Source organism: Rhinolophus ferrumequinum, chromosome 16, assembly GCF_004115265.2.
Source record: "Rhinolophus ferrumequinum isolate MPI-CBG mRhiFer1 chromosome 16, mRhiFer1_v1.p, whole genome shotgun sequence".
Taxonomy (NCBI): domain Eukaryota; kingdom Metazoa; phylum Chordata; class Mammalia; order Chiroptera; family Rhinolophidae; genus Rhinolophus; species Rhinolophus ferrumequinum.
The window spans coordinates 5,937,916-5,964,003 of record NC_046299.1 but is presented as its reverse complement, the minus strand read 5'-3'; the positions used below and the strand labels follow the sequence as shown (position 1 = coordinate 5,964,003).

General features: G+C 53.8%; 2 protein-coding genes across 10 annotated transcripts in view; one reads left to right on the top strand and one right to left on the bottom strand.

The window, feature by feature from the left end:
- Nucleotides 1-3,257, top strand: part of ZRANB1 (zinc finger RANBP2-type containing 1) — a 51,622-nt gene extending 48,365 nt beyond the window's left edge. For all 3 annotated transcript variants that reach the window (XM_033131008.1, XM_033131010.1, XM_033131009.1), the window contains 3 exons: nucleotides 820-949; nucleotides 1,037-1,266; nucleotides 2,493-3,257. In XM_033131008.1, coding sequence (XP_032986899.1) covers nucleotides 820-949; nucleotides 1,037-1,266; nucleotides 2,493-2,711 — 579 coding nt within the window. In that variant the 3' untranslated portion in view covers nucleotides 2,712-3,257. The remainder of the gene's footprint in view (nucleotides 1-819; nucleotides 950-1,036; nucleotides 1,267-2,492) is intronic.
- Nucleotides 3,258-5,987: 2,730 nt separating this feature from the next.
- Nucleotides 5,988-26,088, bottom strand: part of CTBP2 (C-terminal binding protein 2) — a 155,067-nt gene continuing 134,966 nt past the window's right edge. For 6 of the 7 annotated variants that reach the window (XM_033131003.1, XM_033131002.1, XM_033131004.1 and 3 more), the window contains 8 exons: nucleotides 18,090-18,244; nucleotides 17,604-17,748; nucleotides 13,682-13,888; nucleotides 10,893-11,107; nucleotides 10,317-10,447; nucleotides 9,726-9,853; nucleotides 9,139-9,256; nucleotides 6,765-7,340 (listed from right to left, as the gene is read on the bottom strand). In XM_033131003.1, the coding sequence (XP_032986894.1) occupies nucleotides 7,160-7,340; nucleotides 9,139-9,256; nucleotides 9,726-9,853; nucleotides 10,317-10,447; nucleotides 10,893-11,107; nucleotides 13,682-13,888; nucleotides 17,604-17,748; nucleotides 18,090-18,244 (1,280 nt within the window). In that variant the 3' untranslated portion in view covers nucleotides 6,765-7,159. Of the gene's footprint in view, nucleotides 7,341-9,138; nucleotides 9,257-9,725; nucleotides 9,854-10,316; nucleotides 10,448-10,892; nucleotides 11,108-13,681; nucleotides 13,889-17,603; nucleotides 17,749-18,089; nucleotides 18,245-26,088 lie in introns of all 7 variants that reach the window. The other variant, XM_033131001.1, reaches the window with a different exon arrangement.

Here is a 26,088-nt window from a genome sequence, read left to right as displayed (position 1 = left end):
TTCTTCAGATTGCTTTTCATTTATATGGTTGTCTCAGGAAGGTGCTTTCTGTCGTTTTACCTGCCTGTGTGTAGATGAGCTCCCCATTCTGTGTCGGAGGGGAACTTACCAAGGTCACGAGCTAGTAGGGGGCGCTGCTGTGCTGAGCCGTCAGGCCCTGACAAGGGAGTTGTGATCTTCTTCAGGCTCCCCAGTGCTGAGGCTCTGTCCATGTGACATAGGGCCAGGAGAAGGTGCCATAGATAGGAGTGATTTCTAATTAACTTCGGAATGAATTGTTAGAAATGAATTGTATAGGAGTGGCTGTTTTACATCTGCGACTTGAACCTCCTGAAAGTGTGTTGTCAGCAGCATTGTAGGGGCAGGTAGACTTGTTTTGTATTCTTGAATTAGGTGATGCTGCCATTTCGTTTGTATGAAATGACAAAGCTCATCTTTTTACTTTGGGAGGACTGTGTAGGTAGTACTTCCAAAGATGACTTAACCAGAAAGCAGTCCCATAAATCAAGCACCCTCCCCCACACCCCCGCTGTCTGAGCTCTGGTTCCTGAGACCAGTACTTGAGCAAACCTGTTTGGTTCTTGAATTTGGGTAGTAAAGGTACTTGTCCATACGAGTAGACTTTGCAGCTTCCTTCTAGTTTTATGGGACTTTGACATTTGAGGTTTCAAATGCTTTTTTAGCTTGGCAGTATTATTAAAAAGAAAAAAAAATGAATTGAGATAGTGTACTGAAGGAAGGTGGTGGTGTTTTATACTTTTTCCAGGGTGTGATAATGTTTTAAAGAGAAACTGCTTTCTTTTGTTTTGTTGTGTACAGCCTGGAGCAAGTTTGGAACAGACACACATTTTTGTACTTGCACATATACTTAGACGACCAATTATAGTTTATGGAGTAAAATATTATAAAAGTTTCCGAGGAGAAACTTTAGGATACACTCGGTTTCAAGGTAAGCCATATTCCAGCGTGTGAGCCATCTCCTGTTCACTCTGACAGCACAGCCCCCAGAATCACATTGATTTTCTTCCCTTTCCAGGTGTGTATTTGCCTTTGTTGTGGGAACAGAGCTTTTGTTGGAAAAGTCCGATTGCTCTGGGCTATACGAGGGGCCACTTCTCTGCTTTGGTTGCCATGGAAAACGATGGCTATGGCAACCGAGGTGCTGGTGCTAATCTGAACACCGATGATGACGTCACCGTCACTTTTCTGCCTCTGGTTGACAGCGAGAGGAAGCTCCTCCACGTGCACTTTCTGTCTGCTCAGGAGGTAAGAAGTGTGTTTCTCCTGTTAACTACATAAAGGAGCAGCACATTCCCAGAACCAGCTAGAGTGCCTTTCACGTGTGATCTGGCTGTCTGCACTGCCACTTACAAATGCGAATTTGGTCATAGTAATTGTCACTTTCTGTAAATGCTGGTCAGACAGACTTTGAAATGTGCCTTTTCAGAGCTGCCGTGTAGGATGTGTTGTGTGGGGATACAGTAGTACAGTGAAGATGAAAATCCCTGTCCTCAGGTAGTGGTGAGTGCTGAGGAGAAAAAGGAAAGCGATGGGGTGAAGAGGAAAGGGAGGCACGGGGGACGGGGTTTGGGACTTACTGAAGGTGGCAAGGGAAGGCAGGCATCGCTGAGGGAGTGCCGCCTGAATCGCGAACTGAAAGAGAAGTGAGTCCCGTAGAAGCTGGAGGGAGAGTTCTTGGTGGAGGGAACTGCAAGGCCAGTGGGTTTGTGGGCATTGGACAAGGGGAAAGGGAGGGCAGGGGGACTAAGGGGTGGGGCTCACTACCGGCCTTGTAAAGCTTTGGCTTTTACTGAGTAAGCTGGGGAGCCAGCGGCCAGTGCACCCAAAAGAGCAGCACTGGCTGCTCCTGAGATGCCAGCTCGGTGGCTGTCTCCCACCTGCTGTTCCTGCTCCCGCCACTGACCTGGTGGGAGCAGGAACAGCAGGTGGGAGACACACATTGTAAGTCTAGGGGTTCTAGAAGGTGGTAGAAAGTGCAAAAGAACTCTCAGAAAACTCGTATTCTTGTAAAACTACTGGTCTTTTATTTAATATGCAAGTAATTACTATAAAACTTTTATAATGACATGAAGAATTGAGACCGTAATTTTTGTAACTTCAGCCTGTACATAATTTACTGAGCAAACTTACCTTGTCATGTGTTTGAAGCTGGGACTTTCTTTTTCTGGCCTTTTCTTTCCCAGGATCAGTCTATTAGACATTTGCTTTTCGCTGTTACATCAAACCAATGATTTCTAGGTTGTTCTTCCCTCTAGGTTTTGTGCGAATTTCCCCATTGATGTCTTTTGCTATTTAACCATAGGAAGCTGGGTTTTAATCATAAAATTGGTGAGAGGTTGGAACCGTGTTAAGTTTATTGCTTTGGCCTTTTCATTAGTAATAATACCTGCTATAGGTTTCTGTTAAATTTTTCCTATTAAGTCTCTGATTTGTTGAAATTTTCCCCCCTTTTCTTCACATTCCTCTAAAAGCTAGGTAATGAGGAACAGCAAGAAAAACTGCTCAGGGAGTGGCTGGACTGCTGTGTGACTGAGGGGGGCGTCCTTGTGGCCATGCAGAAAAGCTCTCGGCGGCGAAATCACCCCCTGGTCACACAGATGGTAGAAAAATGGCTTGATCGCTACCGACAGATCCGGCCTTGTACATCCCTGTCTGATGGAGAGGAAGATGAAGATGATGAAGATGAATGAAAAGAAATCAAAGAGCAGAAGACCAAGGTACCGGCTCTGTGGTGACCCCAAAGTTAGTGTGGTGTTCCAGGCACTGTGCTTGGCGTGGAACGAACCAAAGCTGGCAGGACCTGCTCAGAAGGGTTTTTCTGATCCACACCCAATGGAGATGACGCATCTGCCAAGTGAGGACACAGAGAACGTCGTTTGGACTACAGTTTGTAAAAAAAACAAAAAACAAAAAAAACTTAATTTTATTAAGACAGAACTTTTTTCCTTTCAAATCGTAAATCTGTCTATAAATGTAACGCATGTGGTTGTGTAAGAAGTTGTGTAATAGGAAAAGCTGTATGTACCAGCATCTTCATGTTTTTGAGGAGTTTTTTTTCAGCATGGGCCCCTCCAAAAGCACATGGCAGATGACTCTTTGTTCCTTTGAGATATATATATATATATTTTAAAGTAGAACCTGGCATTCTACTTCCATCTTAAAAGATCCATTTTACATTGTCTCATTAGAGCTTAGAGATTGGGAAACTTTTTGTACAAATTGTCCACAGCAAAACATAAAAATAAAAACCAAGCTTTTATTTTATTAATTATTTAGTTCTTGTTATGCCCAATAAAATCAAATCTTTAAGGAACAAACTGCAAGGAAAGTTAGAATTTTTTATTGAGTGAAATTCATATAGACATTGTTCCCTTGTTTTGGTTTCTATTATTTCATCTTTTTAAAGTTTCTGATATGCCCCCTTTCAGTATTTAGGTATTTATTCGTTTGGAAGAGTGCCCTTCTAATGAGGGTTCTTGCCAGACTAGGCAGCAGTCTCTTCACGAGCAGTTCTTCTTCCCTGGATATCAATTTGGGAAGTGCTTAGGCAGCAGGCCCAGTCCTGACTGAGTGAACTGTGGCATCTGCTCACTTGACTCCGTTGACAGTGTTGTACTCCCAAATTGCCATACAGAGGGTCTTGGGAATCTTACTGTCTTTTATCAACTCTGCTTTAAGCAAATTGTACTACAGAGGCATGCCTTTGCTTGGGCTAATTGGGAATATCCGTTCAGTAGAGTAAAGATTTCATAATGCAGTAAGGTGGTAAATGCATTGTATTCATGAATTTCTCAGTGAGTAGTCTGAGAAGTTTTGCATGTTGGTTAATTGTGGCCATCCTTATTTAAAGTTAAAACTATAATCTTAGGTAGAAAAACTTTTTATAAGAAGTATTATTTGACCACTTCAGGTATACATTCAATATGGGTAAAAATTTCAGACCTATCTCAGGAACACAAAGACTTAGTGTCCTGATAAGCACTTTGTAGACCATGGATGTGGCAAGGAAATTTGGGAAGACACACACACACACACTCTCTCTCACACACTCTACTTTCCCTTTGATGGCAAGGCTGTGAAAACCTTTCAATATTTGCTTCTCGTTTTCTTCTAAGTTCTGTTTAGATGGTATTGAAATGTGCATAACCTTAAATTTCATGCTGCAATACTAAAAATAGAAAAATACCCAGGAGATGTGATGTCTTTAGTTCTTTCTCTCCTCTCCAAACACTCATTGAAAGGTGTTCCCAGGATAAAAGGGTAACTCGCTGCATGCTAAAACTTGCAGGAAAAACGTTTGAAATTTGATTCCATGTAAACGAATTTTGATACATTATAATAATGGGAAATGTTACTGTTCCTAGTGGTTAATATTTTCTTACAAATTGACTTTGTGGTTTGCATTTTGGTCAGTAACGAATCACGTTTTTCAGCAGGCTGCCATTCTGACTACTTAGCATAGCATGTCTCTAAACTTCCCTCCACATACAGGCACAACCCTCTAGGGGGCAGAGACCCTGTTGTATGTAGTTGCTATTAAGCAAAAACTGCCCTCCCGATTGAAGAAGCCAAAGATGTTTGAGGGAAAAGCGTCTCGTCACTGGCCTGCACTGCAGTCCGCGCTGGCCAGAGTCACAGGCTCAGTCCTTAACCTCTGTGTTGTGGTGCCTCTATTTATTTATTTATGATCAGCGACTCTGACCGTATCTAGTTGAACAGGTACAGCATTCTTCCCTGTGGGAAAGAATTCTAGGTGATGACACTTCCCAGGCTCCAGACACAGAAGGGGCTTTAAACGGTTTTCACAACAAATTGGCTGGTAAAGGCCAAAATTTTGGGTGAATCAATGCTATGTTAAGCTCTTGAACAATTAAACAGCCATATTTGTCGTCTCAAGATAGAGTACGCAGTCCTTTCTCAAAGGTTCTATGTGGCTGGGTGACAGATGTGTATGTCATTTGGTTGACTGGACAGTAAATACCGTAACTGTATGGATTTAACTCTATGGTTCTTTTTCTAGGGAGAATACAGTGTGGTGTTTTCTGTTCTAATTAAAACCCAGGTGCACCACGGATTTGGACCTGCCTTTTTGTTTTTTGACTCGTAGGCTCATGTGCCCAGACTTAGTCTGTTAAGGGAATAGTGCTGTTCCTAGGTGGCCGGGGTCTCCTTGCTGTGCACGTGGAGTCCTCATTCATGGCCTCTGGCAAATGGCTGTGAAGGTTTTCGAACTGCCATTCTATTCTGCTCCTGGAACGATAGGTCAGTAACCATGTGTTCCATCTCTATCCACGGGAGGTGGTGTGACTGTGCTGTTTTCATGGGAGAATCGGGATGGGAGCCTGACCTTAACATGAGGAGGGTGATACTTGAAGGTGTCATAACCTTTTTTTTTTAATGGGAAAGGAAGGGCAAGGAAGGGGTCAAAGACTGTGGAACCTGGAATTGCTGGACTTAACTGACACTTGCAGATGCCACTAGGACAAAGGGGTTTAGCTGCTTAAAAAGGAAGATCCATTAAATCAAAGTTCTTAATATCTGGAAATGGCTGATGGCATTTTGCAACATTTCTTTGTAAATATCATTTAAAAAAATACTTTGGAGATTCACCTCCCTTCCTGCACTAATGCTTGAGCCAGGTACTTTTGCGTTTGGGTAAATTAAAATCAAAACTCTAAAACTTGGCCAATTTTGTTTCTTGCATTTACTTAGTTCTCGCCCACTGTTTCATCTTTAATGATGGACTTACGTGAGGTTTTGACTTTCCAATTAAACTCTTATCACATGAGGGAATTGTCAGCATTCTTGTGTCTGGTTATGGAATAGGCAGAAAAGTATTATTAATCTTTGAGCCCTGGAATAACAAGAGTTGAAAACTGACTAATTTAAAATGCAGTTGTTTTTAAACATCTCAAGTAGAGAACTTTTACATTGGTGAGATGTACTTGAATTTCAGAACTTAACAGAAATTTTTATTACTTTTTATTGAAAACTGCACTGAACGCTAAATGTCCACCTTTACAATAAACAAATACAGTAACGGTAACTCACACTAAAACAAAACATATTTCTGATAGCCATTATTTTTCTGTTTGGGACAGTTTTAAAGGTTTTTTTTTTTTGTCACAAAAACAGGAATGTACCTATACAAAGGCTCAAAATAGGCCATCTTTTAAACAAAAAGGCAATGATTCACAAAAGACTATGAATATAACATGTAACTAGTTGATACAAATCTAATAGGATTTGTTAAAATCAGTCACATCTAATAACACACCTGAAGTGTTCTTGTATAAAATATCACGTGAAGAAAAGAAGACTTTATCAATGTCTAAAAAAGTGGGTTTGTTCATAGACAATCTGACAAGTTACCATAAAAAGTGTTTCCTGAGACATAAGGAAATGCAACATTATTCTTCTTGAACCCTTTCAGTTCAAGACTTTCCACTCAATAAAATAGCTGAGGATCTGAACTGAGAAAATATATTTGAGTACAAACAGCTTGTGAAACTTAATACTTTTTTTTGCATCGTCAGAGGGTATCACTGAACTTACAACCAACTTGCCTGCTCAGTATGCAGTTCAGATGGGAGACTTCTCTGTACTGTCTTCAATCCTATGCTTGGAGTTGTCTAACAGGCAAACAGTTTTCTCCCCGTTTTGGAGTAATTTAATCTTCCTATTAGCCAAAGAGGTAACCAGCCCCCGTGGACTGAAGGGACTCGAGTCGCAGGAGGGGGATTTCCTCGTAATACTTTTTATTGGGATGTTTGGAACTCTTGATGCAACATTGTAGAGCAAGGTGTTGAGGACCTGTGTGCCCAAAGGACTGATAAAGGAAAAATCTATTTATTCTTTGTGATTTGATGCACAGATGAAAAACTTAACACACAATAACAGAAGTTGGTCGTTACTAAACCACGTCCTAGTCTTTCAGCGCTTCCGTAAGTAGACGGCGTCTTCAGTTTCCCCACGTCTCGGCGTCTAGCTCTTCTGTCGTTTTACCACTGAAACGTCAGTGATGCATGTGTCCAGAACCAGTTTCAAAGACTGTCCAATTCCTCTCCTCTTAGTTCATCTATTTGTCACTGTCTCTTGGTCCCAGGTTTATCTGATGATGACCTTTCGTCACTCTCTGCTATTGCTCGTTGGGGTGCTCTCGATTGTCCCCGTGTTTTGTGGGCTGGTTGGGAGAGGGTGCCTGGGAAGGGTGCGCCACTGTGGGGAGGTTGTGAGTCACAGGGATGCCTCCGGGCATGATGCCCTCCATGGCTGCAGGAAGTCCTCCCGGGGCCACGCCCACGAGGCCGGGCGGGTATCTACGGAGCAGAGAGAGGGGGGCCGGTGAGTCCGGGTAGGGGAGCGGCCATGCCCCTGGCTCTGCCTACTTCTGCTCTTTATTGTGTGGGGTGCTTTGTCCTCCTACCCCCAAAGCAAGGAGAAACCTGTGTAAAAAAACCCTAAAATGCTGACATCTAATCCACGAACAACAAAACCTATTTAGCCCAAAGTTGGACTAGCCCCTACTAACTGTGTCTGTGGACACTGCGTTTGGAAAACATTTTGTACAAAAGAGACTGCAAGTTTTCTGGTTGCTTTGTAAAGTATTCATTAGTTATACTGACGGACTGAAAGATTTCCCAGCATGAAGTAGTAAGTACCCGTTGATACTAAATGTGGCTTCCCAGGCTGGTTGGTTACATGCCCCTGTGGCCTGAGGTGTGACCTGGTGAGGGGCTGAGCGCCCGCCCTGCTGAGGAGAGCTGGAGGCGCCAGGATGTGCACGCACCTTTTATGGAGGCACGTGAGTTGCTGTGTAGGTGAGGAGCTGGCATTTGTCTACCCTACAGCGAAGCGGAGTATTTAAACATTCTTCTAAGGACAGACAGACTTCTGAGGCAGGTGCTTTGGAATTCTTATTCTCAGCTATCAGACCCTTTACACTTGGGTAATGGGGGCGGCGTGTCTCCTTGTGGGAGGCCCCCCCGACCCCCCGTCCCACAGCTTGTCAGTGTTACACTGGGCAGAAACCTCAAGGGGCTCTCAGGAGACCTGATGGAGAGGATTCCCTGTGAGCCTTGGTCTGTCTTTCTAAAGGAATAAGACGTGGCCCTTAAAAGGTCTGCCACCAACAGTAATGAACAGGGACTCACTCGGGTGCTGTGATGGGCTTAGTAGTGACACCTGGAAAGGCTTAGCAGGGTCAAGAAACAGTAGGCCTGATAGAACACGCAGAACCGAAATGGAAAGCCAGCCATGGGAGTTGGGGAGCAGCCAGGGGCAGCAGAGCTTCCCCAGGAGCCCTCAAACCCCATTTAACACCCACCCACACTGTCCCAATGGTTTAGTTAGAGCAGTGGTTTGCAAGAGGGTATTAGGCAATGTCTGCATTTTCCGTTGTCACAGCTGGGAGTGGGAGGGGCTATGCAGCCAGTGGGTGGAGGCCAGGGCTGCTTACTACACATCCTACAAGCACAGGACAGGCTCCACGAGAAATCCAGTTGGAAGGTGGGGCACCCCTGGGTCAGAGCAAGCAGCACACGCCCTCCGGAGAGTCCAGTCTGCAGCACCCGTCCTTTATTTGGGGTGAGCGGGGTGAGTCTGTTGCCCAGGAGCCCAGCAGTGTTGGGGGTAGAGAACCACGGCAGAAGGCCACAGATGCTAGTGACCCTTCCATGCCTCAGTCATACTGTTTACCTGCACTCTGTCACCCCCCTGCCCCTACACTTTTCACTTCACTGAGGAACCGTTCATGGGTTATCTCCCTGTGGAACATTCTGGATTTTGGCCAGAATGCTTTCCTTGGACAGAAGATCCAAATTAGAAAAAACAAAAGCACTGACAGGCCCTTTCCTCGGCCCATCTGCTCCCTTAGAAACTGGCTGTGAAGTGGCTGCAGAATGAAGGGCTCAGACCCATTGGGCAGTGGACTCCCCCCTACCCCCTTTAAAACAGGAGCTCCAATTCCAGGCCGTGTCCCAAAAGTTAGGTTTGTTCATGGAAATGAGGCACTGGAAGAACGGCCAGGGTAGTCAGTACAGAATTCCCGCTGAGATGCTGGAGTTTTCTTCAGTGCCCAGGTGGCTCAGCCGCCCAGGGTGAAGCCTGTGTCCTCACCTGTAGGTGGCACCATTGAGCTCCGGATGAATAGCCTGCTGGTCTATTACTGACCAGGGAGCTGTGGTGACAAAGAACTCCTTGTTCACACAGTTTCTTAAGCTCTCCGGGATGCGACCTGCAATGAGATGATTAAAATTAGTCATGTATTTTTTTAAGGTGACGGCGAATTAAATATTACACTTCGCAGCTAGCTGCTACTTGGGGCAGCAACCTACAATGTTTGTACTGACAGAAATGTAATAATAAAGTCTCTTACTCTATAATAAAAGGGGCTGGCCCTTTGATTTTCAGACTGGATGGTTCCAGGGCCCAAGCACTGACCTTCAGCCGCAACAGAAAGGAGGTGGGGGGAGGGGGTGCCCTCCCAGGTCTGCTGTACTTACCCCGGCTGATACAAAAGGGACTTGGTTTCCTCTGAAATTTAATTTGGGCTGTGCATAGACAAGGCCCAACTCATTCAAAATCCAATCAAGCTGAAAAATGATTTCTGCCCACAGCAAGCCCGGGTAATCCCTCTCGTTGTGCGTCTGTCACCAGGATTAGAGGTGGCTGTGCTGCCGGGTCGGCGGGGCCGGGGGGCTCACCTGTGATTGCCCGGCGGATCTCCGTGGCAGCGGCCTCCCGCATCTCTAGTGACGCTTGTTCACTATACCAGGCTGTGTGGGGCGTACAAATGAGATTCGGTGCATCTTTCAAGGGACCCTGAGCAAAGCTAGAGAAACGTACAAAACCCAGTGAGTGCGAAGCTGAACACACGCCACCCCCGCCTCCTCACCCAGGGGCTCCGGCTCCACAGATGGGACGGGCATTTGTGGCTGGGGATTGAAGACCATTCTTACTAAAACTGTTCTGTGATTAGTGTCAGGAGTAATCGGGACTCAGAAAGAAGAACGAGCCTGTGGAGGGCTGGCCTGCCTCCAGGCACAGCAGCACGGCTCAGGGCAGATGAAACGGCCCGGCTGCAGCCCCAGCGCACCACACCACCATTTCCCTGCCTCTCCCTGTTCTGGTTACCCGCGGGGGCCTCCTGGCCCGTTTACAGGTGGAACACAGCACAGCCCTGAGAGGAACGGAGGCTGGACCTAGCTCCCTACCCAGGCGGCGAAAGGTGCAGAAGCGGTGCCGAATCGGCAGCCTGGGCCACGAGCGAACACCCAGCCGTCGGCCGGACCCACCTGAAAGGCTCCGACTCGTGCACGTCGAGGGCCGCCCCTCGTATCCTGCCTTCCTTGAGCGCCTGGGCTAAGGCTTTCTCGTCCACCAGCCCTCCGCGGGCCGCGTTCACCAGAAACGCACCTTGCCTCATCTGTGGGAGGGAAAAAGCCGGTTAGAGGGATGCTGGCTGCCTGCCAGAGCGGAAGAGGCGGCGCCGGCGCCGAGGCTCGGAGAGGAAAGCTGCAGGCCACTTGTGTGGCTTTGGCTGTTGAATCCTGTGCAGCAGTTTGGGGGAAGCGAGTGTGGGGTCTCGGTGACAGCTGGAGGCCAGGGGTCAGTTCTGCCGATCAGGAGTTGCAGCTGTGACCTGTCACCTCTGTGTCACTTCTTGGACCACACGCCCATGTTTGGTCCTGGACCAGCTCCTGTCCCCGTTTAAAAGGGCCCATCCCGTGGAAGGGGCCTCACCTGGCTCCTCACTGATGTGTCTCAGGGACTCGCTTCCCTGTTCACGGCTGCGTCCACGGACCATTTCCCATCCCCTCTTTTGTTTTGATAGTAGTTTCCAGGGTCTGAGGGTGTGTATTTCAAATTACCTGCTTTATAGTAAAGTCATTGATGAGATGGTGGTTATGCTCGTTGAGATTACAGTGCAAGGAGACGCAGTCGCTCTGATACAGTAAGTCCTGCAGGGTGTACACCCTCTGCACGCCCAGGGACCGCTCGATCCCATCCTGCAAGTAGGGGTCATAGAAGATGACGCTGAATCCAAAGGCCTTGGCTCGAACAGCGACGGCCTGCCCTGTGCGACCTGTGCAAAAGAGAGCGTCCAGGTGAGCGAGCCCTCAGGCCCTCTGGCCGAGCTTTGGCTCCTGATGTCGGGGACTGTCATGGCCCCTAGGAGCCCCAGCCCGTCGTGCCGCCTCCATTATTGCTGGGACCTGGGGCTGGGCTTGCAGTCCATACTGCAATGGGACCAGTCAGGCTGCCGGCAGAGGAGGGCCTGTGCGCCCAAAGCTCGGCGATGCCGAGACCAGCACTTCTCAGGCTTCTTGGATGAGGATACAGTTGGTGTCACCTGTTGGCCACCAGGTGTTTTTTTTTTTTAAAGTTCCTGTTATGTACATTTTCAAACATAAACTACAATTAGCGTGAACATGTCAGTGAATTCCATATGCCCCTCCCTACCTCCAATCACCACCAATATTCTTCCCTTCACATTTCTCTCTCCCCGTTTTGTTTACACAGCAGGCTTCTTACCCTGACCTTCATTCCTTTATTGCTCTCTCATGGCACATTCTCTGGCCTAATTACCACTGGGTTTGTGCACAGAGGGAATAAAGTGATCCAACTGACTCTGCAGTCTGGCCGGAGCACAAATCGGGAAACAGCCTGGGTTGAGGGGTGGGGACATGTCATTCTCTGACTCTGGTGGAGACACACTCTCCTCCTCAGCCTCCAGCCTGGGCCCCAGCAAGTTCGACACCAATGTCACCTAACAAGACACGAAAGGCTCCCTGATTCCCAAGTAGCGATGGTTTGCACAAACCCCCTGATCCCAAGAGCCGTGTTTCTTGCTTCCCAGAGCAGTTTTCAGCTCGAAAATAAAATGGTTTGAGTGAATGGGCTGATTGGGGAAGAGCACAGAATAAACTTGATCCAAAACCACTGCTCAAACATTCACGGATGGAGAAATGCACAAGGGAAGAGGCCTCCCCAACAAGAAGCTCATGGGAGAGTGGCGTGGCGGTGGGCGGTCCCATTGCTCCTCACCCGCCATCTAATTTGGCACAACCGAGCTAATGCCCCGGTGGAAGCAACGTCTCACAAGGTCATTCTCATCAAGAGGGACAGCTGCAGGGTCATCACATTTCCCTCCTGTCACCACTTGGAGGCAGCAAACCAGGAGCCGCAGCCAGCCCCCCGCAGAGGAGCAGAGCAGGTGTGCGAATGGTGGCAGCGTGCAGGGAATCGTGACTGTGGCCTTAAACTTCGCCCTCTGATGTACGTGAAACACGGGCCTTGGGGCGCCATCACGTGGCTGCTGTGAGCTCATGCCCAACCAGGTAATGCCGTCCTCCCCAGTTTTTCGTGGGCCCTCCTTCCTTCCCTGTTGTAACATTTTAATGTCAGGTGGAGCTTCCTGGCAGCAGCTCCAAGGGCTTTTTGTGTTGAAATCGGGGCCTGATGCTCTCGAAGAGTGCCTTCCCATTGCTCTAAGAGCAGTGGGAAACCTGGAGGTACCAGCAGAGGGCCCTGCGCCCCCACACCTCATCTGCATTCCTGTCACATTGCAGTGTCCATCCCAGAAACACAAAGAAAGACTCCTGAGTGCGATCGCTCCCAACACCTGGGCTCTGAAACTCAGACCCAGAGCTGGAAAGATGGGCGCTCCTGGAAGAGACCCAGCTCCTTCGACCTCGTTCAAGCTGGCACCCAGGCCACCCCAGGGGTCCTGACCCTCACTGATCTGGAAACAGGTCCGGGCTAAGGCCGAGTGTGCTTGGGGAGCCTTCCGAGAGCCGGGCCCAGCACTTCACTACCCACCAATGCACTTCCCATCCTTCTCTGAGTCCTAAGGGACAGCTGCTGTGTATCACTGCATTCCCAGAGGTCAAGTAACCCCCTCAAGGTCAGAGCCACCACGGGGTGTGGCGGAGACTCATCAGTGACAAGCGAGACCCTACTGCAATGTGGGAACCCGACTTGGGCCCGTGCTGCCAACGGCCGTGCCATCAGGCTGCTTTCCATCACAGCTCGTCTTTCCTTGGACAACAGGTGACTTCAGGAACCTTCCCTGGCCCCTCTCTCAGGTGAGCTTTCCAAGCTGATGCCCTGACTGTACCACCTTCTCACTCAATCTTTCTAGCCCCCCCGCTGCCACCCAGCCTAGCACTGGAGGCCTCCGGGTTCCAGGCCTTGTTCACTGCCTGGGTCTCTGCTCAACCACCAGCCCCTGTTCGAGCCCTAAGCCTGCTGCTTGTTTCTCCACGAAGCACCACTGCCCAGGCCAGTCGGACACAGCACCTTCCTGCTGCCCAACACCTAGAAGTGCCCTCCTGCGGAGCCCTCTCTCCTGGGTCACATCAGACCCCTTCTTCCAGAAGCAGCCCAGACCTTACCTCTGGAGAGGTTCCCTGCTCAGTCTGACCCCTGACCTCCCACCCCAGTGGCTGGCATGGGGGTGCGGGGGTGTGTTCCTGATGACCCTTCCGGGGCTGACATCAAACTGCGGCCACAGGCACCGCTGCAGGGAACCCCACTCCCAGGGACGTGCTCCCCCTGGGCTCCTCCAGGAAGGGCCGGGCCTTCCTCTCCTGCGGGATCCCTGAGCCAGGCCTGCTTGGGGGGCGGGGGCAGGGACAGGGCAGAGCAGTGCATGTACCAAAGCCAATGAGGCCCAGTGTCTCCCCGCGGATGCGAGCGGCTCCTGAGGCGACCTCCCGGATTTGCTCGACGCTCTGCACCCGTGTGCCCTCCCGCAGGGCCTGGTACAGCCACGTGTTCCTCCGGTACAGGTTGAGGATGTGGCAGATGGTGGAATCGGCCGTCTCTTCCACTGCTGCCGACGGGATGTTGCACACGGCGATTCCTGCAAACGAGGCCTGTGATGAGAACTCTCCAAGCTGTGTGGGGAGCCCCGGGCCCCGGCCACCAGCTGACACAGGGAGGCAGAGGCAGCCCACTCAGCCTCTCATGGGACGTGTGGCCCCGGGGCAGGTCAGGGTCTCTGAGGTCCACTTGTCACCCAGGGGACACAGGCCCTCCGGCCCCCACATCCGTAGCTCCCCCACTCCTGTCCAGGGCTTGGCTCACCCTCAAGTCCCCACTGACCCCGTCTCGCCCACCCTGTGCTTCAGACCCGTCTCCGGAAGTGAGCCGTGGGCAGCTGGAGGGCGAAGGGGCCAGCTCTGACCACCGTCCACATGTAGTGCCACGCAGCAGGGCACTTGCCCTGGCCGGCCAGTGTGCAGCGCACCCTCCGGGACCCCTTCTGGGCAGGGCGGGGTAGGGATACTGTCTGTTTCCTGGTACTTTATGAGTCTAACGCAATGAACATGTTTCTAAAATAAGAAGAATCAGAACCCCTCCACCCCAACTCAGGCCCATGGGCCAGGCCGGGACCCCAAGGAGCAGAGGCCTGAGTCCAGCCATGTTTGCTCAGGGGCCCCTGACCACATCCTGCTCTGGCAGAAAGGAAAGAGCAGGGTGCCGGCCCTACTTTGTGAAAGAGCTTCAGGGGCTGAGAGCAGCTGGGGAGGCCAGGCCTCAGGCTCGGTGTGAGGAACAGACGAGGGCCAAGAGCCTCCCAATATGAGGGCCTGTGACCACGGGCTTCTGGGAGAACGTCCTCAAGTCTCAGGCAGGAAAGGTCGGGTCACTGACCTTCCTTGGGGGGAGGGTGTTTTGGGGAAGAATCTGAACGTTTGCCAGACATGGCAGGGGTGCAGGGGGCCGGGCTGGGAACAGCCCCTCCCGGCTGCCCAACAGGCCTCGATCCAGCCCTCCTGCCCCTGGCACAGGCTGGGATGCAGGAGAGAGCAGGGGCCTCAGCAGGCAGGGGGCCCCGTGGTGGGGGGTTCGGAGCCCAGGCGGGGGATGCCCATCAAGCCACTTTCTGAGGAGGGGCACAGGTGTCCAAGGAAGCATGGTGGGCTGGCTCACACAGCTCCCTCTTAATGGCAGATGTGGGACCACAGGAGGGACACCCAGGGAGGCAGGGCCAGGCTGCTGGAAGGCAGCTCTGCATCCCTTTATCTTCTCAAGCCAGGGGTGGGACAGAGCCAAGGCAACTGTGGCTGGATGGGCAGAGGACCTACTGTGCAGAGCGGCCCGTCCAGCAGCCGCCACGACGCCCCGAGGGCTTCCCTGAGGTGCAGGGTCAGGCAGCTCAGAAGTGTCAGGGCCCCTGCCCCACCTGCTCAGAGCCACCAAGCAGGGGACCACGTGTCTCAAGGAGATCGAAGCTGACGGATCTGCCATAAGCCGGAAGTCGGCAGGCTGCCCACAGGGACCTACTTCCTCAGAAATAACCAAGTACAGAGTTCAGGCAGGACTAGAAGCCACAGAAGTGTTGCTGTTGGCACAGAGGGAGGCAGGTGCCAGAGGTTTAAGATCTTCTGGCAGGTAGGACGACTCTTATTCCTCCGAAGGGCTCGGTTTGTTCTGGCCAAAGTCAAGTGGACGGTCCAGCAGCTGAAGAGCCGAGTGTGGACACTGCCGCAGCTCAGCCAGCCGGTGGGCCCAGGGACTGGCTGCGCCCCTGGAGACGAGCTGAGAATCTCAGCCTTCACACCAGAACTTGGGATTCAGCTCTGGTGGCCCAGGGCCTGTGCGAAGAGCCTGAGACCAGTGTGTGCGTGGGCCTGGGGTGCGTCCGGCCTGGATGCAATGCACCTTCCTCCAAAAACAAGACTTGATCACCCTGTGGAGGCGGAACTTTCAGAACCATTCTTCAGGTCAGCGGGCATGGTCTGCCTTCAGTGCGCTTTTCCAAACGCCACAGGACAAGCTTCTGGCGCCCACAGAGCAGGACTGGTGGCCTCCATGGACCCCAGGACTGCGCCCCACACAGCTCAGCAGGGTTTTCTGTCAATGCTTTCACCACTTCTGAACTAGACCGGACTGGAAACGAGATAACTGAGCTTGCTAGGAAGGCACCCGAGTGACAGCATGTGGGGGCTTGGACCCCCCACCCCCCGCCCTGGGCCCTGGCTCCTCGAGGCCTCCAGCCACCTCCCCGCCTTCTTCCTGGTCCTTGGGGAGACACTGCAGAACCTCTACCTGCCGCAGGTACCATCCTCACCTGCAACAGGTCAAACGCTGGTTTCCTGAGCTGTGCCCATCATGTCTGGGCTGAGGCAGAGGTGCCCTGGGCCCCCGAAGGCTTCATGAAAGGGCTTCTGTGTGCGCTGGAAAGGGAGCTGCCCCCGCCCCCCATGAAACAGGACACGACTGCCCCTTCAGCGCTTTCAGGAGGGGCACACCTGCAGCCACCTGCTGTTCTGCCCTCATTACAGCAGGTCTGCTCGTGGAATGTGCTGTGAAGTGCCACTGGAGACAAAGGACGGCTGGGTGCGGGGGTTTCCTCCTCCAGCTCCACATTCGAAAACCGCCCTTCACAACGGCCCAGCAGATGTCTCCACGCAGCTTCCTTATCAGATCGGACCAGGATCAATGAAAATGCCACCGCTGAAGTCCCTTCTACATTTTTCAAAATTGTAGGCCCTGGCAGTCTTCTGTGGCCACAGGACTCTGGGGAAAGAGCCCCCCGCCCCCGCCGCCCCCCAGCTGCATACAGGTGTGCGGTGAGCTGCTTCTGCACTGGGAGAAACGGGCCGAGGCCCTCCCACCCCTCCCTGGAAGGAAGCGGCTGGTTCCCTCAAGGAAACTCGACCTTAATGCTGCCCTTGACATGTTGCCAGGAGCTGTTTTGTGAGGGGCAGGCGTGTTGTGGAAACGAGAAGGTGTGAGAAGGGACACGCATCTGAGAACTCCTCTCCTAGCGTGTTAAACCATGTTCTCAGTCGCTGTTCGAACTTGGGATTTCAGCTCTCCTGAGAGCACGAAGAACATTTGTTTTCGAACAGAAATATTCTTGATGGTGCCAGAGAAAAATGGAAAGTTTTAGTTTATACTAGATTTGCCTCTGAAGACTCCCGTCCTCCCAAGTTTCTCTGTTGCAACAAAGAGGGGCTCAGAATGTGGCCGGGGCTGGAAGCAGATGCTTAGGGCAGAGGCGGGAGCCATCACTTCCCCAGGCCCTGTGATGAGTCTGCAGGCTGGTGCAATCTCTTCAACTCTTGTGCACAGCCAAATCGGCCCCGAGGGGGGCTGAGATGATGGAGCCTGGCCAGCGGGGAACCAGAAAAACCAGGTTCCATCTTCTGAGCCACGTGCCACACAGCTCCCCACTTCCAGGACAGGGGAGACGAAGAACGGCACTTGGGGGATGACACCCTCTTGTCTTCTGCTTTGGGGTTCCAGTGTGGCAACCCCAAGCCACACTGCCAGACCACGTAGGACTTTGCAGGGCACCGAGCAGCACCATCATGAAGCATCAGACCTGCCTTTGGGTGCTGGTCTGTGGCCTCTGCTTTTCTTTGGATAGCACCAATGGCAAGGGCTGGGCAGGCTCCTTGGGAGGAAAGCTGCTCCCAGGACGGGAGGAGCCCTGAGCGGAGAGCCCAGCACCGCCGTATCAGGGTGGGGAGTCCTGGCCGGCCAACACTGGCGTGTGGTCACTGCCCGTGCCCCCTGCACCTCTGGCCCCATCCTGCCCACGAGCCCGTCCCGGCCGCGCTCACCGAGCTCCCCGGCTGCCTTGATGTCCACGTTGTCGTAGCCGCTGCCGATCCGCACGATGACCCTCAGGGCCTTGAACTTCTCCAGGTCCTCCCGGGTGAGCGTGATGGTGTGGTACATCATGGCGCCCACAGCTTCGTTTAAAACCTGCGACGGGAGAGCAGAGCACAGGTGGAGGCTCCTCCGCCACCCGGGCCCTCAGCACAGGGTCTGGTCGGAACATGACCCGCTGAGGACAAGGTCTTGGGATGACAGCACCCCCCACCCCTGGTGGGTGGCCTGTGGCTGTGCCTTTCGGGGGCCCACCGGTGACTCTGGGGAACACAATGGGGGGGACAGGGAGGCCTGAGAGCTGACAGTTGGGGGGAAGGTGAGAATGACCATTCAGGGGAGCCCTGAGGGTGGGAACAGGAGGGAAGTATCAGCATAAGGAACACGTGCTCCCTGAGGGCCAGCGGTGGCCACTGGACCTGCGGGCGGGGGCCCACCTTCTCGTGGATCTCCTGAGTGGACTGCGCGTCACAGAAGGCCACAGTGGCCAGGTCCTTCAGGATGGGCATCTCCACGGTGCAGTCTCTGCCGTCCAGCAGCGCCACCAGGGGGCGGGGGTGCAGGGGGCCGTTCATGATCTGGGGACGGATACCTGCGGGGGGAGGGGGCGGACTCAGTGGCCTGTCCCACACCGTGGGACGATGCACTGAGGGGCCAGGTCTCCTCCACGTGCTGTGGTTCCCAGTGAGTAGCCCCCGCCCACCCCATCCACATACCTGTCAGGTCTGCAGGACTCCCCCAGGCTCACTGTGAGCCCACAGAGTGGTGCGGGGTGCACCCTCCCACCCTGGCTCCCCTGGGTCACTTTGGAGCCGCTGGGGGAGATTCTGGGACAAACCGAGGAGACCGAATGGGGACATCTGTGCAGCTCACTTGACTGTGGAAGGTAACATGCTGTGTTGGCTACTGGGCCTGTAGGGGATGGGGTCCAGGAGGGGACCTGGGCCTCGATGAGCGACTCACACGTACGTGGCTAACAGAAACGATGCTGGAGCTAACCCCATCTCCACATGGAATCTGCTCAAGCCACAACTGCTGCTGCCACAAGGGCCAGCGTGGGAGCCACCCCACCCAGCCCCAGGCCACGACCAAGGCCCAGAGTCCTTTGGGGACGAGAAGGGAGCAGACTCCCAACTCACCTGAGGCTGGAGCACCTGGGCTGTGCCTCCCTGTACACGTACCTCCCTCCCAGCACCACTGTCCTTCCAAACACACACGAGGGGAGAAAATGAAATGGGAGGGAGGGCCACGTCAAGGTGCCTGAATCCTGCAGGAGCTTCCTGAAGAAACCTCGAGTGGAAACCGGGGCCCTGAGCATGGCTCCCGCCCCTCACCTGGGCTGGTCCACCTGGGTGGAGAAGGTGTGCATGAGGGCACGCCGGGGACTCGAGACAGAACATGGAGCTTCTCACCACAGAGCGAGTCCCGCTCGTCAGGTACAGCGACCAGTCAGCAACATACGACCTGCCGCTGCCCAACCGAGGCCAAGGGCACCTGTCCCCACAGCGGGGGGCCGAGGGCGGCGGCAATGCCTCCAACCCAAGCGACAGAGGAGTGTGTGCCCTCTGCCACGAGGTACATACCAGCCCGGGCACTTCCTCCTCTGCACCGAAAAGCAGCGTTTTCTCTAACCAACCATTCCTTTCAAATTCACACACTGGCAGGTCTTGGATTTTGCTCCCGCCCACCCCGCACCCCCACCTCCACGTCGTAGCACCACGACCCACCCCTGGCCGAGTGAGAACCAGCCATGGGCTTCAGGAGCGACCTCGGCTCCGAGGTGGCCAGGACGGAGCAACTCAGTTCCTCACGTCCAATCGGAAACGTTTAGTGTCATAGGTTACAAGTGATGACAAGACAGCTTTCCGACATCTAAGCTTTTAGGTGTGCAGGTAAAGTCTGGCTGCAGCCACTGCACCAGGGCTGGGCTCAGCCATTTGTTTTCGTTCCTCCGGCACAGAATCTATTTGTCCTCTTCTATAGCGGCTACCTGGGCCACCAGGCCTGACAGGGTCCTGTGGCACCTGCCTGGGGCCAGCCGGCCTCTGTGTGATTGCACCGTGGTGGGCGCAGCTCCTGCAGCCACTGGACCAGGCTGCGCCCGTCTGCACGGCCTCTGCCTCATAGCCTGGAACCACCCAAAGGGTTCCTGTCCTGGCAGCTCTGAAATGGCCACTGGGTGGGGCCCACTGGGCCCCTGACGTGGGAGGGCCCTACTTGACAACCAGGGTTCATTACCCAGCTACTTGAGTAAGAAGCGGAGCGAGGTCCCCCATCCGGAGCTGGGGCCACATTCCCACTCCCGGTGCCCACGCCGAGGGTACCCACATGACTGCTGCACGGTGGCTGTCCTCTGCCCTGGACAGCTCCCAACCACAGCTGTAGCACCTGGGGACAACCATCTCTGAACAGGGAACAGAGAAAAGCCTTTCATCCTAGCTGGGGTGGCGAAAACCACCTCTGGGCGGTTCTGTCCATCGTGGGCTGGGTCACAAGCAATCACGGTCCCTCCAAGCCTGTGAGTGGCAGCTGAGTGCCACCTGCCTCCCAAGACCTCGAAGCCCAAAGCCGGCATCCAAGTGAAGCCGACCCCAACATCGTCCGTGCTGGGCGGGGATGGGCGCTCCCCTACCTACCACCGGTCTTCACTGGCCCTTGATGCCCATGGCAGGTCCATCCCACAAGAGGCAGAGGGAAATGTGTGCCAACGGGAGCGGCTCCCCCCAAAGACCCAGGGTGTCCTCAGACGGGGCCCAGACCTCCCCTATTTCTGACCTTGCAGGGAGGGAAGTAAGGGAGCAGTAACTGCACATGGAATCCACTCTCTCATTTCATCCTCACACCTCCAGTCCTGTTAACAGACGAGGAAACTGAGGCATGGGGTGGAAAGCATCTCGCTGGATGGAAGCAGCGGGAAGGAGGGGCAGCTGGTGCCATCCCAGGGTCCACGCACTAAAGCTCCTACTTCTGCCGAGACCACGGTGAGACGGCCTGTTCCCCACCGCAGATCCTTCCTCCCTCCCACACCCACAAGGAAGCCCAGCGTCGGCCTCCCATGGGACGGGCAGGCCTGGACTGCGTGGGCAGACGGGCTCGCTTGCTCCAGGCTGTGCCTCCCACAGCGCGAGTGAGGAGCACCGACCTGACGCGCGGGGGTGCTGCTGGCAGGAGGGTTAATCGGACAATGTCTGCCGAGCTCACAATCATGGTAAGAAACCCACGTTTTTAATTAAAAAGCACAGGAAAACGACGGCAGGCACCTAGAGGCATCCGAGGATTCTGGAGGCTTCGGGGCTGTCACCACAAGCAGCCCATCCACAGTGTCAGGACGTGCGTCCCGTTACCTGGGAAACGCATTTCAGGTTGCCTAGCGATCGCCTCCCTCCCGAACGTGGGTTGCTTTTCTCTTTGGCCAAACCCAGCCTTTGCCCTCATCCAGGCTGGGCCAGAAGGACGCAGCTGGGGCTGGTCCATGAGACCAAAGGTGCTGTATGTCGGAGGGGCTCGGCCCAGGGAAGGGTGCTGGGAGGGTGCTGGCAGTGGACGGGAAGCACGTGTCCTGTGTGAGATACAAGGAACCCCGTGATGGGTGCTGAGAATCAGGCTCTCGGGGGCCACATGGGAGCCCCAGCACTGAGGATAAGAGACAGCGTAGCTGGGCCACTGCCAGGCTTTGCTCCTATAAAGAAAGGGGACAAGCTACACATGCTCCCTCAGGCCAGAAGGAACTCGGTACCAGCACACTGGGGAATCCAGTTAAATTCAAGCCACCCTGCTCAGCACCCGCTCCCCCTACAGTCTTGCTGGAGTCGGAGGCAGAGGCTCCCAGAAGACCAGGAGGTGCCAGGGAGCTGAAGCTGCAAAGAGACTCTGCATCCCATCCCACAATGACTGGCACATCTTTCAGTGCTTCTGACAATCTGAACAGTTTTTAGTAAATCACATATTATAGGTTAGGATCTGCTACATACATTAATATGGCAAATGACCCTCTAAGGGACTATGGGAAATGGGGTACCAACTCAGGGGCTGGCCCCCAGGCTTGAAGGGAGTGTCCTGTTTCCTTTATAGTCAGCGGAATTTGGGGGAGAAGACAAAGGCACAATGTTTAATGAAAACTCACTAAAAACTGAAGTTTGTGATCAAAAGTTAGGCTACCAATGACCAGACACTGCTCAAGCCCCAACACCAAAAACAACCCCCGTGTCACCCGTACTCCCATGTTACAGTGAGGGAGACAGAACCACAGGTACACTAAGGAACATCTTGCACGGTCCAGGGACCCAGCAGATGGAGGAAACACCTGCTGCTGAGGATCAGACGGTCCTGGTGGCCCTCCAGTCAAAACGACCACTTCCTTTCTGCATCTCCCTTCCCCGCGACGGACTCGCCCCACCCATTTCAGGATGCATCCAGTTGCAACCGGACATCACGGAAAGTATATCAGTGCTTTCTTTACTCTCGGCACCTTGTCCAGTATTAAGTTTGCAGAAAGCTTGGCGACTCCCCGGGTGTCAGTTACTAGCTGGTTTCAGGCTGGCCTCAGCCCTCGCAGGGACATGCTCATCGTAGGGGACGCAACCCGCGAGCTCGAGGCCAGCTCTGACGTCCCTCCCTGGGCCTGGTACTGCCCAGAGCTGTAGCTGCATATAAACAGTTGCATTTAGTGGCAAACAGTGATACCAGGCCGAGTTGCTGGAGTTTTAAGAGTGGCCAGTTGCCCGGTGAACACCAAGTCCAAAGGCCTCATGGATTCCGAGGGGGGAAAGAGGAGGTCTCCAGGGAGGCCTGGCTGGCTTTCTGGCCATCCAGCCATCACACCACCATATCCGGACACCACCACCCATTTCCCCTCGGGAGTTGCTTCTTCCTCAGGCGACAGGCTGACAGGGCTGCAGGCGGCAGAATGGGCTGTGCTTCCCTGAGCAGAGCGACCGAGGGGGAGAAGGTTGGTGCTGGCACACAAGGCTGCCCTGCGGTGTCTCTGACCCCTTCTGGCCTTCCTGGACACAGTGAGAGTCCAGCCAATACCTTCCTACAGGAGGATGAGCTGTCTAGAGGTGTGACTTGGTTTCTGTTGCTGGCAACTCAACAACCAAACTGACCCAGACACATGATCCTGCCGCTTTTGGCATTTCAGGAATTGAGCAGTTTTACCCCAAAGCAAAGTGGCTACAACAACCGTGGGTGACCCAGCAGGCAGAGGCCTCGTCTTACAAAAGACCAGATTTCACTGAAGCCTTCTGACATGGCAGCAGCCTCGGAACCTGGCTGGGCTGGCTGGGATCGGCGGATGACAGTCACGTGTGGACCGCTCGGCCACCTCCCTGCTCACCTGACAGGCTGGCCAAATACGCTGGAGCTGCCCTGTGGCCCCTGCAGCCACACGCATGGGCTGGGACCACCGAGGGGAAGCACCTGCCAAAGTAGCCCGACTGTGCACAACTCTTCACGGCTGCAGGGGTCAGAGGAGCCAGGGGAGCGTCTGGAGCCCGAAGGCAGTTGTTGACGTTCCCTGGGATGGCATCAGCTCTCCTGACAGCCGACAACAGAACAGGCCCTGGGAAGACCCAGAGACGGAGACGTGCAGGCCTTAGATCTGACACAAAATGCAGAGCCAGAACGTTTAGCAAGAGGCCCTGGGGACAGTCACTCACATGGGTCACCAGCTCCCTCGACCTGCAAGGTGGGAGAAGGTAGCACACATGTCCCACGCTCACTACGCCCAGACGTCCGGAGCGGGCGGAAGGGACCCTTAGGGCCCCCACCCACAGCCTCTCCAGCCTGGACCCCTTCACAGGGGTCTGGTCATGTCTCCCACCACCCCAGCAACAGCTTCCCCTTAAATGCAGCTGCTCCCCAATTAAAAGGCCACTTCCTGCAGCCCGGCAAGGCCCATCCCTCAGTGGCTGAGCTCCCAAGTGCCGATTTCTCGAAGTCCAGACACAGAATCAGATAGCGAGGCTGGTAAGTGGCATAGTTCACAGGCTTGCATTTCCTCAATCTAGAGCTGAAACTCATGACGGGGGTGAGTCAGGGGCCAGATGCAGACGTTGGGGCAGAAATGAGCCCCTGTGTGACATGTGGCATTAAATTCGCAAACACAGCTTTGTTGGGGGGTCCACTCAGCAGAAGCCTGCCTGGGGAACGCAGCCGCGGAGGCTCGTGTCGAGGTGAGAGACGCCATCGTTAGTACGTTTGTTACCCACGTTACAAAAACTGTTCTAGGCCGTCAGACCCCGATCTCAGCAACAGCCCGTGTTCTGTAGGTGGCCAGAGTTTGTCTGGAAAGCCGGCAATGGCACGGAGACCATGGTGCCCCTGTCTCCAGAGACCCCGGGAAGGCGCCCACCCCCATGGCAACTGTGGAGAGGGCCAGGGTCCATAGGTGGCTCCCCTCGCCTTTCGTGAGAAAGACCCCAGGAGCAGGCTGTCCAGAGGGCTGCTTCAAGGCATTGATTCGTGATAAGACGTGTGTTGCTAAGCGTGGCACTATTTTAAAGTGAAAACGAAAATGGCAGTCACTGTTGGAAGTCTCATCTTTGTTCCTGGGTCGCTGTGTGCCCTTTGAAACAGCGTCCTCTCCTCTGTCTTTCCCAGAGGAAGCCCTGCTCTCAGACCTCCCCCCTTAGCGTCAGGTCGCTTGGAGCCTCTTGCCAGAGACTCTCTCCCTCTGGAGGGAGCTTTCAGAGGTTTGCATTCCACAGGTGGGGAACCGAGGCCTGGGCAGGCGGCTGGGTCCAAGGAGGCCTGGTGGCTCAGCAGTGGGTCTGCGGGCAGAGCATGGCCGGCTAATCTGAGCTCTGCACTGTCACCACAGCAAGCCGTCTAGGACCTTGTCCAGCATGTAATTATTTAACTCAACCCTGACTGAGGGCTAGCCCCAGCCCAGGCACTGGAAAAACAGTGGGAATAAAGAACAAGGTGGAATCAGAATGAGCTGGCTTAAACTGGCACTAGGGAATACAATGGAGTGAAGAGTGAAGTACCTTCTAAAAATCAGGCAGACGTGATGGCTGCACCCTCACTGGGTGGACCCTCAGCACCGCAAGCAGTGTCCACACTTCCTCCAGTGACGGGAGGTACGACCAGGCGGGAAGAAAGCCAGCGCAGGGAGGGCACACGCAGCCTGCCCTCTTGTCACACTAGGAGCGCCAGCAGCTTGAATGCAGCTTGCTCTCCCACGACACATTCTTCTGCTGCGCCCTGAAGTACTAACCACTGCACTGCACGCGCTGAGGTGAATGGCCCAGAGCCAGCAGGAAAAGCACAAGCGTGGAGAAATCTGGCCTCGGCAGGCCCTCTGAACACCCAGCGGCTGGTCTCCGGGGGCACCTACACCAAGGGGGCTCCCCAGAAGGCCGGTGTGCCCCACGGGAGAACCTGGTTGTAAGCCACTCCTCAGCTCTGATTTTTGTGTCTTCTGCAAAGTCAGCTGGAGGCTCTGTTAAGAGATGGCCGCAGGAAGGCCCTGGTAAGTAGATGAGCTTAAATAAAACATGGATCTTAACGTGTCATGGCCCTGCACGTGAGCTGCTCTCAGGCCACCTCCCCTGTAGCTCAGCTAACAGCTGGACAGAGAGCAGGCCATACAGGAAGCAGACGTCTAGACTGCTGGGAACCACACCACCTAGTTCAACAAAATGCAGAACTTCTGTACCTCCGGAAAGTCAAGCATCTGTTGTCACTGTAACGGGTCCCTTAGAGCACCCCAGGGAAACTGCCCCAGCAGCCTGAATTGTGCAGTGTCCACACCACACTGGGGACCTTCAACAGAGAAGAGGGGCAGACACTCCCTTTTTCCATCAGAGCTTAAAAACAAAACCAAGACCCAACTTATCACTGCTTCAAGTCGTTCTGACACTCACACCCTGGCCCCTCAGGCTGTCTGGACGTCCAGGCACCCCCCGCCTGCCCGACGGACGCACCCTTTCCGGGCGGCTCCTGGTTTTGAGCATTTGGCCACCGTCACCCTCACCAGTCCCCAGGGAGCCTCCTGTGTTCCTGACGCATCCTCTGGTCCCGAAGAAGCACCCAGTGCTCCACAAAGCAGGTACTTTCCACCAGGGGCAGGTTGACCAGCACCCACTCAGACCAAGTGTGAGAGAAGAACCTCCCAACTGAATGGCCCGAAAGAACCAAGAAGGACATCACTGAAAAGCAAGCCCACTCCACAGCAAAGCAGCCAAGGCCGTGAGGCTCTGCTTCTGTGTTTGGTAAAACGTGACACATGTTCTGTATTTTCCCAAAGGCCGAGCCTGAGGTGGGAGGTCCTGGGAGCAAGGGCTACAGACTCTGAGCCCGGGGAACAGCTGACCCCTCGGTGTGGGCTCCCACGTCTTCCCACCCAGGTGAGGTTCCACAACTCACCTTCCTGCGTCCCAACATGGGGACAGTCCCCTGAAACAAAGCCTGTCCTATTGGTTCGTGCCTATT